The sequence below is a fragment of the Mycetomoellerius zeteki genome, unplaced genomic scaffold (assembly GCF_001594055.1).
Source record: "Mycetomoellerius zeteki isolate Tzet28-1 unplaced genomic scaffold, Tzet1.0 scaffold223, whole genome shotgun sequence".
In the NCBI taxonomy this organism is placed as follows: Eukaryota; Metazoa; Arthropoda; class Insecta; order Hymenoptera; family Formicidae; genus Mycetomoellerius; species Mycetomoellerius zeteki.
This window is the reverse complement of record NW_017257198.1, coordinates 330,384-345,889: the sequence shown is the minus strand read 5'-3', so window position 1 is coordinate 345,889 and position 15,506 is coordinate 330,384. Positions and strand designations below refer to the sequence as shown.

At 29.3% G+C, this 15,506-nt stretch overlaps 1 protein-coding gene and 1 long non-coding RNA gene across 2 annotated transcripts; one reads left to right on the top strand and one right to left on the bottom strand.

Moving 5' to 3' along the window:
* Nucleotides 1-10,722, top strand: LOC108723128 (uncharacterized). The gene is made up of 3 exons (XR_001936632.1): nucleotides 1-69; nucleotides 1,679-1,681; nucleotides 10,708-10,722. It is a non-coding gene; the product is annotated as an uncharacterized lncRNA (long non-coding RNA).
* Nucleotides 492-13,233, bottom strand: LOC108723122 (xanthine dehydrogenase 1-like). The gene is made up of 18 exons (XM_018448620.1): nucleotides 13,215-13,233; nucleotides 12,898-12,947; nucleotides 12,374-12,557; nucleotides 11,991-12,122; nucleotides 11,466-11,625; nucleotides 11,060-11,270; nucleotides 8,914-9,440; nucleotides 8,426-8,729; nucleotides 7,150-7,665; nucleotides 5,628-5,811; nucleotides 3,897-4,193; nucleotides 3,109-3,547; nucleotides 2,702-2,827; nucleotides 2,471-2,601; nucleotides 1,754-2,015; nucleotides 1,533-1,629; nucleotides 1,158-1,268; nucleotides 492-577 (listed from the first exon to the last, which is right to left on the bottom strand). Exons 1-18 carry the CDS (start codon nucleotides 13,229-13,231, stop codon nucleotides 510-512), a joined length of 3,816 nt encoding a protein of 1,271 aa, XP_018304122.1. The 5' UTR covers nucleotides 13,232-13,233; the 3' UTR covers nucleotides 492-509.
* Nucleotides 13,234-15,506: the final 2,273 nt, after the last annotated feature.

Genomic DNA, 15,506 nt, shown 5'->3' with positions numbered 1-15,506 from the left:
TTAAAACTTTGTCCATATTTCTCCTAGCTTTTAGCATGGCAGATTGAAGTCTTGATGATAACTAAAGACGTAACTTAACACTCTCTCAATAACTTCGTTCACTTACACGCACAATATACATATGATTTTAAGGTTAAAGCTAGGAGTTTAATGGAGAAAATTTATTAAAAATTAGTACAAATGAAAAGAAGTGCTTTAGCAATTTTAAAGATCAATTAACTAGTCGAATTATTATAATCCCATTATTACCATAAAAGGTTCTCATATAAAAAAAAAATGTGAATATTTAAATTAAATTCAATTAAAAAAATTTGTTAATTATTCTACTAATACAGCAATTAAAAGGCTAGCAAAATACAAAATTTATTTTAAACACATAATACATAAATTATATTCTTCATTTTACAAATTTTTGAATTATTTTATTTAGATAACAATGAAATAACAACTAAATATAAAACTTATTTTAAACACCGGATTATTTGTGAAAACGTTTTCCATTTTTACTCTTAAATTATCATTCCATCTATGCTGGTTAAACTAGTTAGAAGTATACGTTCGGTGGTACACGGTCCATCTGCAAATATTACGAATGATATGTGAATATATATCAAAATATTATCTTATTGATATATGATTGATATATGATTATATGATAATGTTCTATAAGAAATTATACATGTATATAATTTATAAGGAAGTATTATAGAGAAAACTATGAATTACATATTTAAATACTTAATATTTAATTATATAGACTAATATATTTTTAGTTATTTTATTATAAAAAGTTTAAAAGTTTGTGGTGTGTCCTATTTTGAATAATGTACATCGTAAATCGTGATAGGTAAAATGAACCAGGAGTTCATATAATAGAATTAAAAAAACTGATAAAAAAGATATGAAACTATAAATTTCGAAGGTACTTTCTTTAAATTATTGCCTGATTTAATTCTTTTTAAAAAGAAAAGAGGAGAGAAAAAAGTTAGAAAAGTATTTAAAAAATGTTCTTTAAATATAAACATAAAGAACAATGGCCATTAAAAGATTAGTATTTGCTGCAAGAATGTAGAAATTAATACAGATCATCAAGTTAGTCGATTCGTGTTGTATGTTGAATTATCAACAATATGAATGTATCTCTGGTTAAAACTTACCTAACTTGTACCAATCCTCCTCTGTCACTAAATCTTTTCTAACGGAACTCAATGCTCTGCGGATCGCCATCGGAATTACATAACTCATACAAAGCGGTGCTTCATCGATTGCTGCAAAAATATTTTCAGAATTAGTCGGAAATCGACCATTCAATATTTCTAATTCCGAAACGTTAAAGAGACCTTTTTTATTTTTAAATTTTTTCTTATATTGTATTTATCTTATTTAAATTAAATGAATTATTGAGACGCGCGCTTATAAATCGATGTAGATTTGAAAATTTTTCTAAAAGAATTACTACGAATTTATCAATTCTATGCAAATATGTATATTTATAGTAAATAATAATTTGAATAGAAGAGTTTTGATCTTACTTTTTGAACCATGGATACCGTTTGCGTTGAACGAATTTTTGCATAAGTACACGCGGAAATCTTCAGGAATATCCTTCGCTCCTGGTGGCTTATAATTCTATAAAAATAGTCAAATACTTCAAATAATTTAATTATGTATTTCTAAGATAGTCTCACTGAAATAAAGCAGTCGCATTTTGACAATAATAGCTTTACCGAAATTTGATGAAAATAACACATACCCAGGTTCTGTCATTTGTTAATACTCCTGTTTTAGGATCGTACATCAGATCCTCAGAAGTCCAGTATCCCATTCCCATCACGAAAGCTCCCTCCACCTGACCAATGTCAATTTTCGGATTTAAACTTTGACCTGCATCGATCATCAAATCAACCCTTCTGACAATGTGTTGACCGGTCAACACATCGATTTCCACTTCGGCAATGGTAACACCATAAATGGGATAAGGCTTCATCACTTCTTTCGTTGGCCCGGTCACCAACCTGCCAAGGTAAATGGAATTATGTATTATATAATTAATTATTTGTATAGTATCAAGCAATATTATCCCATTATATAAATATAAAGTATATTTAAATTTATTGATTTATCGAAATCATTCCGAAAACATACAATAAATACGCTTAATACTATCCAATCAGTAGAGATGGTTTTTAAAACGTTTTTTAAATATTTATTTAACATAAAAATATTTAATAAATATTTAAAAAATATTTTTTAATTATTGTGTGCTGATTAGGTAATTACAGGAAATGCAAATGGAATATTTAAATTTTTCACAATATAGAATTTATTTTAATCAAATGCAAAAGATAGGACAAATGTTTCTTTCTAAAGCAAGTACAATATTTTCGGAAAGATATTAAAGTGCTTTATATGACATTGTGTGATGTAATATATCACTGATGTGTCAAAAATAAGATTTAATGACGTTTACGTGTAACGTGAGCTTAAATCAACGTTTTCTTCATATGCTTTAAAAATGAGATCACTCCATTTCGGATCTTTTATTTTTTTTCTTATCGGCACGAGTTTATTCAAAATGTCTCTGCAAGCTTGGATCGTTGTCTGAAATGAATCCGATAATCGATATCATCATCAAGTTTTAAGTTACGTATATGTATATGACATCGTCTTCCACAGCGATGGAGACAAATTGAATTCTTACGTATCCACAGGTTTCTGTAGTAATGCTGTGTCCTGTTGATTTGTTGGGTGCCGATAAATTATTGCTTTGTTTAACGGAAATCATTTCGATACGAATATCCAGTGTATGAGCTGCTATTTGTGCGATCTAGTGTACAAGAATTATTTTTAAATTGGCAGAAATGTAAAGCGTCTTACATATTAAATCGAATCTTTTTGCTATTTAAAATATAGAAAGTATGTATCCAAAATGAAAGGTGATTAAAATATAGATATCTTCAATATCACAGCTTCCTAATACTAATTTTTAAAAATAGAAACTCAATTTCAAAGGAATAGAATTGTTAAGTACAATTTTCCATTAGTTTATTCATAATTAGATGAGAAGCATAAAAGAACTCGCTTAGATAAATCATTGCATTTTCATACCTTGGTATTTATGCCTTGGTCGATCTCAATTCCGCTATGCGTTACGCATACCGAACCGTCGCGAGCGCAAACCGACACCGACGTTTCGTATTGCCCTTCTTCATACATCACCAAATATTTCATCGGTAACACGGCAATTCCCTTTTTCTTCCAGCGATTGTGTGTGTTGTATTGATCAATAGAATGCTTTCTCTCCTCGTAGTTGGTTCTATTCGACAAATCTTTTATCATAGGTTCTAATACGGATTTATCCACGTCATTCATATTCGCCAATCTGACCGCTAACGGATCCTTGTTGATTTCTGTTGCAATGTGTTCCATTATATTTTCGATCATAGCTATTCCTTCCGTAGATCCTGATGCCCGACAAAATGTATTTGACGGTAAGTCGGTTCTCACGTCATACCCATGGAGCTCCCAAGTATCCGTTAAATAGCAGCTTTTAACGATAAAAAATCGTTTATGATATTTAATTAAATGCGGAAGATTAATCACGATAGAGTGTTTTCAAATTTGATTTAGTTAATTATATATTGAAATCTGTTTTATCACAGTTAATTGAAATTATTTTTTTATTAACATTAGTATTGTAACATTTTTTCCTATATTTGAATATGTTTCAAAATTCTGTTCAAAACGAGATAAAAATAGTTTTATATATTACAGTATTTCTGCTTAAAAATTTGATACTGAGATTTAAAATATTGTGTACAGAAAATTTAATGGATAAATTTAATGGACGAATCTAATAGACAAATTTGTTTATACTACATGTTATATTACAATACCTTTGCATGTAAGAAGCTATCATTTCAGAATGTGGTTCGTTGAAACTAGAACCGCAGTTGCTCCATTGATTTGTTTTGAGATACTGTATAACTCCATCTAAATTTACCCAGACAGCATATTCTTGACGCGAAGAATATCTCTTGCCTATCGATTGCATATTGTTCTCCATCGACATGACGAATCGCGCTGGACGATTTAGTTTATGACATACCAATGCGCAAGCACACGAAATTTGCGCGTTGCGTGAAATTTTCGACCCGTACGAACCGCCAAGTCGTTTCACAAGCACATTGATGCTAGAAAAATTAAATTGACTCACTTAATGTTAATTTTATTTTATAAAATGCACTTTTGACTTACTTAATAATGCTCATTTAATTAATTTTATTTTATAAAAATATAGGTATTTCTAATACTCATTTTATATTAAAACTGTAATTTCAATTTTTATTTGAAGTAACCTTTTATTTAAATTTTCCCGATTTCATCATGTGATTGATATTGATATTGATATTGATAATATAGATGTTACTGAATATCAATTACAATAACGTAATGCTCTTGTAAGAAAAAGATATTCATTTATAACATATACAGGGTGTTTGATAAGTAACGATAAAATGTATGATAAATAAATAAACGTTTGATAAGTAAGGATAATTAACATTAAATATTAAACAAGGACAGATGATGAATCCGAGGCATCTGAGGCATCCGAGCGACGTTTCCGAACGCAGTTATTGTTGCTCAAAAATAATTGTGCATAATTAGTTGGTAAATTGTTACGTATAAATTACGTTACGTTTAACTTTAATTGTAACTATTTTACTATTGTAAAATGTTCGACTACTGAAAGAGAACAATTTCGTTTTTAATTTTATTTAAAAACGTGAATATATACACTTTTAATAGTGGATTATCCCATTGTAATTGTCAGAATTTTACGTGCCATTATAGAGGAGAAGATGGTGTTATGGCATTACAGTTACATTTTACACAATAACTTTATTAATAATCAAAATAGGCAGTAATATGGCCTTCCAGTATTTGATTACAAAATTAACAAAAAAGAAAAACAATTTAAAATGTATGCAAATGAATGTATATATACATTCACATAACTTCTGCATATAAACTGTTCAGTACTAAAAATCTTAGTACTAAAAATAGTACACGTAATATAAACTATAGGTTAACAGTAGAGTTACAATAGGTTATCAAATAATTATTCTGATATAAAAACCTTAAAAAAGAGGTCGTGAGTAATCAATATCCATAAAAGGCCACATTAACAAAATGCCATGGTATTATTTACATTTGTATAACTCAATATATATATATAGTCAAATAAATGTTAAATAGCAAATTTCACACTCAAAAATACATATATTTGTGTGATAATATGCTGAAATTTAAGAAAAATGAGGGGAAGTAGGTGTAATTAAATGCTAAAGTATATCTCAAAAACATTTCGAAGTACTTGAAAGTAAAAATGCGTTATAAAATAAGTGCTGGCTATTGAGTAATATTAGAGTCATGGTGTAACGGCGAGCTACTGAACTAATAATTCCATAAGTAATCATTAAGATTCGCTATATAATAGCGTAGATATTAAGAAAGGCCACAATATATACAGTGGCCTGTATTATAGCAAATTATAGCAATTGGATTACTTCGATATAATTACTTCGACATATAGATGAGGTTCACTTGATAGATTAATGAGTTACCTGCTATTCTGAACATTAAGACAATTCGCGATTGATACTTGAATGAGATCCATCCATTGTGACGATGGATAGACGTTCATACCACCAACCACAGGAACGCATACGCAGGATTGAGTTTCTAGGGTATAGTGATATTGGCTACCACAATGAAAGAAGCCCGTTACTACTACATATTGAGAGGTTCCTGTAAAATAGTAAAGAACGATCTTCTTTTTCATTGTATTATTTTTTTTATTTCTAAGGCAACTATTCATTTTAACGAAGTTATTTCTATTGAATATAGCCTTGGCTTGACGTATATTACAAGGGTAATTCCTGAGTGACTTAGCACTTCGCTTGATGATATGTTTGATGAGTTTCCAAAATAATGTTTGTGCATACTCTTTAAATGAACATTGTAAATTTATCTTAAGTCACGAATAGGAAATTATCCTGAATTTTGGTATATCACAATTTTTTATTCTCTACAGAAATTCGGAAGAATCTTAGGAGGGACGTCATTCGTCTCGATTTTTCGCCTAATATAAAATATGCAAGGTAAAATATAATAAAAAATTATTCTTAAATTTATTAACTATTATAATTCGAATGTGTATAGAAAGTTTAAATAAAATAAATCCTCTATTATGTTTTTCACAAACGTGTCCTGAAGTATACATATGAATGTTCAAAGTTTCGAATGGAGTATAAATTCATGTTTTCAAATATGTAGTCGGAATCCTCTTTTGGTTTGTTAATAAGCTCATTTGTAGTCCAAAGCTTAATTCTTGTTGTATAATTATCGAGATTAGTCAAAATTAATTACCTAGATGTAACACAAAATCGTAATAAGAATAAGATAAAATCTGGCTGTTTTAGAAAAGATCGTAATGATATCATTTGATATACTTTTGATGATTTTGTGTTAAATTCATGAGCTATTTGAAAAGTTTCTTAGTTAATAAGTTTTTAAACTTCTCAAAAAGATTTTTTAGTTAAGGAAGAGTTAAATTTAACCTGTAACTGTAAAGTAACATAAAAACTATTATATTAATATTTGTTACAAAATCATAACCAAAATGTATCGAATGACATTGTCATTTCTCTTAAAATGTCCTTAATTTAATGTTATCTTAACCTCATTATAATTTCGTATCCAACTTGAGTTGGAACTGTGACTGTAGTGAAAAAAAATTTATTCCCTATCTTATCTTCAACGTCTTACGATCACTTTTAGCGAATAACGATTAAAATTTATTAAGATCCTTCAGTAGACTGTTCTTGACAACATACGTCAAGATCAAAGTCATTGGAAATAACTTCACTAAATTGAATAATTATCATTTTTAATAATTGGTAGCATTTCTAATAATTGATTCATACTATATTTCACAAGTTTGTAAATGTCCAGCTTAATTCATTTTTTTAAACTGGAAACATACAATTACTACGGTACTACCATTTTCTTCTAATAATTATAATTAAAAAGAAAACAATTTAATTAAATGTTATTAAATCTATTTCGTTCTTTATGAGTTTCTACCTTTCCTCTTTGCTGGAATATTGACGCTTTCTCTGATTCTATTTTTGTCAGTCGTCTTAAAGGCATCTTCAATACTTATCACTGGTCTTTTCACACTTTCGCTATATGTAATTTTTACCAATTTTGCAGCTTCATTTGCCAAATTATGCGTCTTCGCGACGATGACACCAACCGGTTGGCCGGCATACAAAATATCCTTTTCGGCAAACAGCAACTCGTCCTCTGACAAAGACGTCAACTTGCTGGCAGCCGAAATACATAGATTCTTCCCTGGTATGTCTTGGGCGCTGAAAAACGCCACTACATCCTTCTTTTTAAGAGCTTCGCTCGCATCTATTTTACGGATCTGGCCATTACCGACATTTGTGACGACAAAAGCACAAAACACTTCTCTAGGAAATGGACCCAGATCATCGCAAAATTGGCATTCGCCTGATGTCTGTTCCAAAGATTCTAACTTTTGTATAGGCTCAGTCAATGGCCACTCGTCAAGTTTCGTATCGTAGTCTTGCTTACCTAAGAAGGTTGCATCTTTTTTTATATATTACATTATACATTACGAGCTTTTTATACATAAATTATTCTAAAATGGCTATATTCCTTTATTCCACCAATAATATACAGAGTGAAAGAGTTATTTAGACTCGAAACTCCTATTTATTTTATTGAAACAATTTAATTTTAAATGAAACTATTCCACTTAATCCCCAAAATTTAGCTTTAATGCAATCAATTACATTTCTTAATTTAAAGATTCGAATTGGTTCAACTGTCCCAATGACGATATTTATTAAATGTAAAGAAATCTTTCTCTCAATGTATCAAAACCATCAACACCATTAAGAAGGTTCCTTAACAAAAATAGAAAAGCCCTCTTCCTTCAAAAATAAACCAAATATCTGTGAGTAAAATGCCAATATGAACCTTTGTGATGGTTAATTTAATAAATATTATAATATTTAAAATATATTTATAATGAAATAAAATATAATTCGCAAATAATTAGAATGTACTTACTAACAATGTTAATTACAAACATATTCACTCTGGATTTAAGTTCTCTTTTACATATAGTACTTGATCTCCATACTGAAGAGATCTCAAATCCCGAATCGAAACGTTTGCAGTTAACTTCATTTGTAAGTACATTTCAATTGCTTACTAATTATATATCTCGTCGCCTTATAAATATATTATGTGCATGAACTGCGAAGGTTTATATAAGTTTTTATAATAGACAGACATCTCCAAAACGTTATGGATATTTTATGTGTACCTGAATTGAGACCTCGTTCTAATGAAGTGCCTCCACTACGATAAAAATCGCGTATATTCTCCGGTTTGATGCTTAACATACACCTGTAAAATAATCCTTCGGCGAGAGTCTTGCGAAATTTCGGCGAGTAATCCGGTAGTACATAATCAGGTTGCAGCTCATTATGCAATGTATTCAAGGCTTCCTTAAGCGTTGAAGATAGATTCTTGATGATAGATTTATCCAGCAAAACTTCCTCTGTACTTCTTGCGTGTTTAAAACTCTTATTGATGCCACCGAAGATGATGTTAGGCAGCTCCAACACCTTTTCGTAGAATATTGTAAATGTAAAAAAAAAATAAATCAAAAAAATTAAAGAGAAACCTTTGAGAGCCGACACTTATTTGATTTATTTCTTAAAAAAAAAAAAATAAAACTTGAAGAAAATTAAAATATCCATGAGAAATTAATGATAAAGTGATATAAACAATTTATAATGATTCCGTTACCTTGCCATCGCTGTCGAGTTTGAAAAGGAAGCCAGCGTTGACGTGAGCTTTAGCATTCTGGGCTCTAGGCATAATCTTGTAGGATCTATATATGTACTCGTCAGTTAGCTTTGGTAGTACAACGCTATAAATGATTTTATGATGCATATCGAGGTTCAGAAATTCCCACAGATACAAACTTTGCTTCTGGGAGGGACTTTCCAAGACGTGTACTTGAGCACCGACAGTCTCTAACATTAAAAATAAATCGGATGGGAACTCATTGTGCTGGTATTTTATCATTAAATTCCCTGCTATGGTGCCAATATTTCGCACGGTAATGTTTGCAATCATTTCTGCATGCTGGGCCAACTGATTTAGATATTTAAATCCGGCATCATTTGAATATTTCTGAAACGTTTCTATCGCGGTAGTAAGGGTTACACTTCCTCCTAGGACCAAAGTACTATCGGTTTTTTCAATGTTACGCAATTCTTGAATGTTGTTTATATCAATATACATATCTTTTATGCTCGAACGATAAACACCTGCAAAATTAAATTTCCACAAAATTATATACGTATATAAATATATATCTTACTTTTATATTTAATTTAACGTGAGTACTAATAATTATGTAGAATGTGACATTGAAGAATATAATTGGAATTATTGAAACTTTTGTATTTTTATAATTATGTTAAACCTTGATTGGTGTCAGAAAAACTTTATTAATATTAAAGATTCTGAGAAATATTAATAAAACTGTATTTTAACATATCACATTTATACAGTAAACGAGAATGAATTAAAATGCATTGAAATTTTTTCTATCCGAATGCGTATTTTAAATAGCGAAGATTTTTTGGATTTAATTGGATTCAATTGGATGTAATTCGATTGAAAAACTGCATTTCCTATTCAAAATTTTGAATTGAACAGTATTCACAATGCACAGAGAAAGCTGATATTATCTTTAGATTGAAAGCCATAGAGATATGCTCCATCGCAATTCCCATAAATGAATAAAAATGCATTCAGGGATGAAAAGCATTCATTTTAACACATTCGTGAATCTATATTTCTGAAAATCTAAATTGATTTCAATTCATTCTCGTTTACTGGGTAGTTATTAAAGTATGAGTAACGAAAATGAAATCTATATACAGATTTTTTAATTAAAAGACAAAATCATGTATATTTTTATTTTATCAGAGAGTTTGTTTCTTTATAATACAATATTATTTTTATGAGAAAGTATTTATCCGTGTCCCACAATTTACTACATGTATAATAAGTGCAATAAGTTGGTTATCACATGTATTATAGTAGCTTATAATATGAAGAACACACTAAGTATCAATTTTTAGCTTTGAAATTCATTTTGGTTCATTTCGGTATGATCTTTTGTTTACGAGATATAGCAATTTGAATATAGTCGTATTCCTCCTTATGTAACAACCTGTCCAACAAAATTTGATCTTTTTTTGCAACTCGAATGAATAGTTATTTCCAACGTATTCTTGCTTGCTGAACACGAATCCGTTGACAATAATTGACTATATCACATCACTGTTTTGAAAAAATGGCTTTAAATGGACAAAATATTAAATTCCCTTTGACGCTATTTTTCTCGAAATTGTAACGTGATAGTCAACTTTTATTAACGCATTAGTGTTTAGCACGCAAGTATACGTCGGAAATGACTATTCGTAATCGTGTTGCAAAAAAATTTTAAATTTTGTTCGACAATGTGTCTCACAATTTACTACATGTATAATAAATGCAATAAGTTGGTTTTCACATGTATTATAGTAGCTTATAATATAAAGAACACCACACAAAGTATGTTATATATACATAACAATGCATTAACTCCAATAATGAATGGTTCGTTTGCTATTATGTATTAAAAATACCATGCGAGCACAAATTTTGCATCTTTGATACATCATAAATAAAAAGTTATCCATTATTGAACCTTTTGATCATAACATCTTCTATTCACCACCTTCTATTTCATCATTGAAATCTACAACGTATTAGAAAACCAACTCATTTTACTGAGACACAATTTTTTATACAATTAATATGAGAGCGAGGAGACTTTTTATATAAAAATATATATATTACTTAGAGTCTATTTCATCTAATACAGAAAAATTACCATTCGCAGTATTTCCCCCATTTAATGTATACGTGCCGAGTGGGTTCGCTTTTAATATCAGAAATAGGTTTTCGATTGAGAAAGTTCTGTAGAAGTGTCCGTCCTTTAACTTTACGCTCAACATTCTTTTTTCATCGGAAGGTTGCTTATCGTAGCAACTACGTACACATGGCATTCCATATTTCCGGCAAGGTTTAATCTTGTGTAACTCCTACGAAGTATATTTCATTATATTTACAACAGGATGAAAACAATATGAAAAAAGTTATTATAATAACGAGTAAAAATAATCCTTATTTCTCTAAATAACAAAATCAAATTGTACTTGTGAGAAAAACTGAAACTGAAAACGTAATTTCGAAAATAAGGATTAAATTTTTGGAATAGAAAAGAAATTTTTTAAAACCTCAATTTCATGAATATTTTTCACCATTGATGGAGGTGCATCGATGGCAAATCCCTTGAACGCATCCAAGATTGCACGATATCCGGTGCATCGACAAATATTGCCACCAAATGAATTTTCGATCTGTTCCATAGATATATGCGAGCTCTTAAGTATGAGACTACGAAATATATACAACAATGCGTTAACTGAAAGTTTTAGCTATACAAACTTTCAATAATATCTATTTAAATGATATTCCTACTTGAACCGTACATAGCAGTATTCTCCGATTTTATGCATGATTTTAATTTTCTATGTGTTCGTTTAATATTGAATAATTATAATTATAGGGATTCATTTATTAATTTCATGTATTTATTTGAATGTTTAAGGGTATTTTTTTGTATGTACTTTATTTTAACACCGAACAATTCCGAAAGGAAGGAGGATTTTATCATGAAAGAAGGAAATGTAATATGTGTCTAAAATATAATAATATTTCATTAACATTAAAAATTAATTAGCAATTTTAATAATTCGTACCTGTACATATTCATCACCATGCCAGGAGAGCAATATCCACATTGCGAGCCATTTTTATCAGCAAGCATGGCTTGAATCGAATGATAACCTTCTTCGTGGTTACCTAGACTTTCAATTGTGAAAATATTCCATCTGCGACATTATATGATACGTATTAATAGTTAATATTAACATATATACTTGGTATACTGAGAAATTAAAAAATTGATATGAAAACGAAATAAATAAATATAAATGTAAGAAAAAGAGATTTTAATATTTCGATGACTAATTTCTTGTGTTGAAGAGGATAGTTTCGCGAGCACGCATAATGTCATTTCGCCTTTTATTTTTTTTAGAAATAATAAGTATGATTGTTTAGTTTCTCTTTAATGTATACGTACCCTTGGCAGATTAGTACCGGTACAAGACAGGAATTCACGGCTATTACTTTGTCTTGGAATCTTACACTTACGATACAGGCACCGCAACCACCCTCGTGACACATCGCTTTTGTACCTCGGAGACCCACATATTCGCGGATGTAGGAAAGGAGAGACGTTCTAATGAGTAAACTATCATCGGATACTGAAAGTGATTTTACAATTATATATAGTCGATTCATAAAGTTCCTGTTTAACATACTTAATTATATTTTATTTCTAAAGCTCTTGTCAGTGATATATAGTTAGAATTCTAAAATCATATTTTATACTTTCTATGTAATTCTTTTTATATCATAAATTCTTGAATGTGATGGATTTTGTAACCATATAGTAGATAAGTATGTCATAGCTTCTGATTAGATTTTTATAATATATTTGAATCATTGGGGTTCCTTTACATTCTATCCTATGGCTTTTTAATAATATAATTGAAAATTGTTATTTCCTTATATAATTACACATTTCGTACAAACAATACATACCCGTGTATAGTATTCCATTAATTGTGAATTGAACAATGACGTTGCTGGAACTAAACAATATTGGATTGGATAACATTATAATGTCCTTTTTAATGCAAATATATATATAATAGAATTTTGTGAGAACCTTTTACATTTAATTTTATATTATGCAATAAAGATCTAAATAAATAAAGAACATTTAAAAATTTTTGTGTTGAAATAAGAGATTTTTAATCTCTTAGGTATTAATAACAAGATTCATATTGACTGTTTATTGCATTCATATTTCAATTAGCAATGTTTTCTCATTCTATAAATTTTTGTCCAAGACTTACACGCTTGCCATTTCCATTTTCACTCGTCAGTCGTATTACGTTATTTACGACTAATTATCACTCGTCTAAAGATATGAAGTACCTGTGAAAATACTGTCTGTAGGAACAATATAGGAACGCTATCTAGAAATCCCAGCAAAACGTTATTGTTTCCCTGATGAAAATTTTTCGCATAATTTTTATACGAATTGGAACATTTTTCAGAAATATTCAGAAATATTCGGAAGGTTTACATCTTCTCAGAATTTTTCATACAAGTTCTGAAATATTTTGAAATTTCTCATTCCTCTCCCCATAATTTTTAAAGAATATTTTTTAATTTTTTAGATTTATTTACATATATAACATTTGATCAGAAATTATACTTACAAAAACTTCAAGAAATCTGACGATATTTCATTAGCAACATATATGAAAAATTCTGAAACAAGAAGTAGATTTTCTGAAAAGTGTTTCAATTCGTACAAGAAATGTGAGAAAGCTATAAAATTATATAGAAATTCTGAAAAATTATATGAAAAATTCTGAGAAAAATTTTCGCCATGGTTGATACTACAATTTCTTTTACTGGTAGTTAATAATTATGCAGCAGTGCTATTCTCTGCGTAAATATGCCACCGTGGTGCAAAGTTTGTATAATGTTTTCAATATAGCTACGCGCCAATCCGTAGTGTTTAAAAATGTACTCACATTTATGAAAATGAAACAACACATTTACATTAATATATAAATAACGTAAATTGTGCACATATTATTAAAGACAAATTTTAGTAAAAATGTTATTTTGCACGAAATTGGGATTAGCAAATAAGGAGGAATTTTTTTATTTGAATTTCTAATTTATATATTTATATATCTGTATATGTGTAAATATATTTTTTTTTCAGACTGTTGTATAGCGCTGTGCATAGTATCAGAAATGAATTCAGAACGTAAAAGTAATTAAAAATTTTTGTGTATTACTGGTTTTATCTAATCTTGTTTTCGAATAACAAACATCTTCATACGTGTTTCACTAATTCTCGTTATAATTTCAGCCAGCGTAACGTCCTCACGTTCATGCGTCTTCTTACTAACTACCAGTAAATACTTTCTTTGGACATATCGGACCCCAGTTTAGTTCGCAATGATATATGAAAACGTTAGTAACTGTTAGTAAACAAAGTCAAATACGACATATGTCTACATGGGCCTTGTTCGTATATTACCGCGAGTTATCAGTACAGTATAGTATAACGGAAACTATAGATTTTTAGTACTGGCAGTAATATACGAATATGGCCATGGATTTGTTGTTCCTTGAATTTATTTTTGAATGTATGTCTACATTTTATAAAATACTTACCTTATACTTCGTACATATATTCTTATATATACAAGATTTTTGAATCTATTCCATGTAGTCAATAATTAAAATGACAACTAATTTATAAAATTTATTTTAAATATCGGTTTATTAGCAAACGGTTCTCATGTCTGCTATTAAAGCACCATATCATCTTTGCTGGTTAAATTGATTAGAATACTTTCTCTAGTACACGGCAAACATCAGGAATTATACGTAAATGTATATTTATACCTTATTATAATAATATTTTATAAGTATGCGTATACCATATGCATTCTAACTTATAAAAAGAAAATTTTAGGAGTAAGTCTGGCAATGAGTCCTATCCAATTTAAAAGTAATATAATATATTTTGTACAATTTTATTACAATATTTATGGTTCGATTTCGAGTAACGCATATCGTGATTAATATAAGAAATGAATATTATGAATATATAATAGTTTTAGACAAACGGTAAAAGATCGATTAGACATAAACTCCGATGTTTTTTCTAAACATCATTGCCTTGCACATTTTATTCTAATGAGAGAACAAGAGGATAAAAAAACTGTAATAGGATTAAAACAAGCTTGCATATAGTGAGGGCATTGTAATATATAGTAACATACAATAACAATTAAACGATTTGCACTTATTGAAAAAAACTGCAAATATTAATCAAATGAAACTAGATAGTAAACGCAAATATTGCGAATATTCTTTGCCGATAATTGGGGCGCATCCGTGGCAAATACCTTAAACATATTGAGAAATGCATGACATCCTGTACATTGTCAAATTTTGCATCCAACGAATCTTCGATTTGCTGCATAGGCAACTTCTTATTATGCACGAGATATGTATTCAATATGTACCGCATTAACCTTAATACTATTGGTATTGAGTGATATAACGTTGCTGTTGATAAACTTTATGTACAAGGAACTGGGCAACACTTAATT

Coding starts and splice junctions, on each gene's coding strand:
- LOC108723122 (XM_018448620.1), bottom strand. Junction 11,271..11,465: donor AAAATATTCATGAAATTGAG/GTTTTAAAAAAT, acceptor TATACTTCGTAG/GAGTTACACAAGATTAAACC. Junction 1,269..1,532: donor CGGTATCCATGGTTCAAAAA/GTAAGATCAAAA, acceptor ATATTTTTGCAG/CAATCGATGAAGCACCGCTT.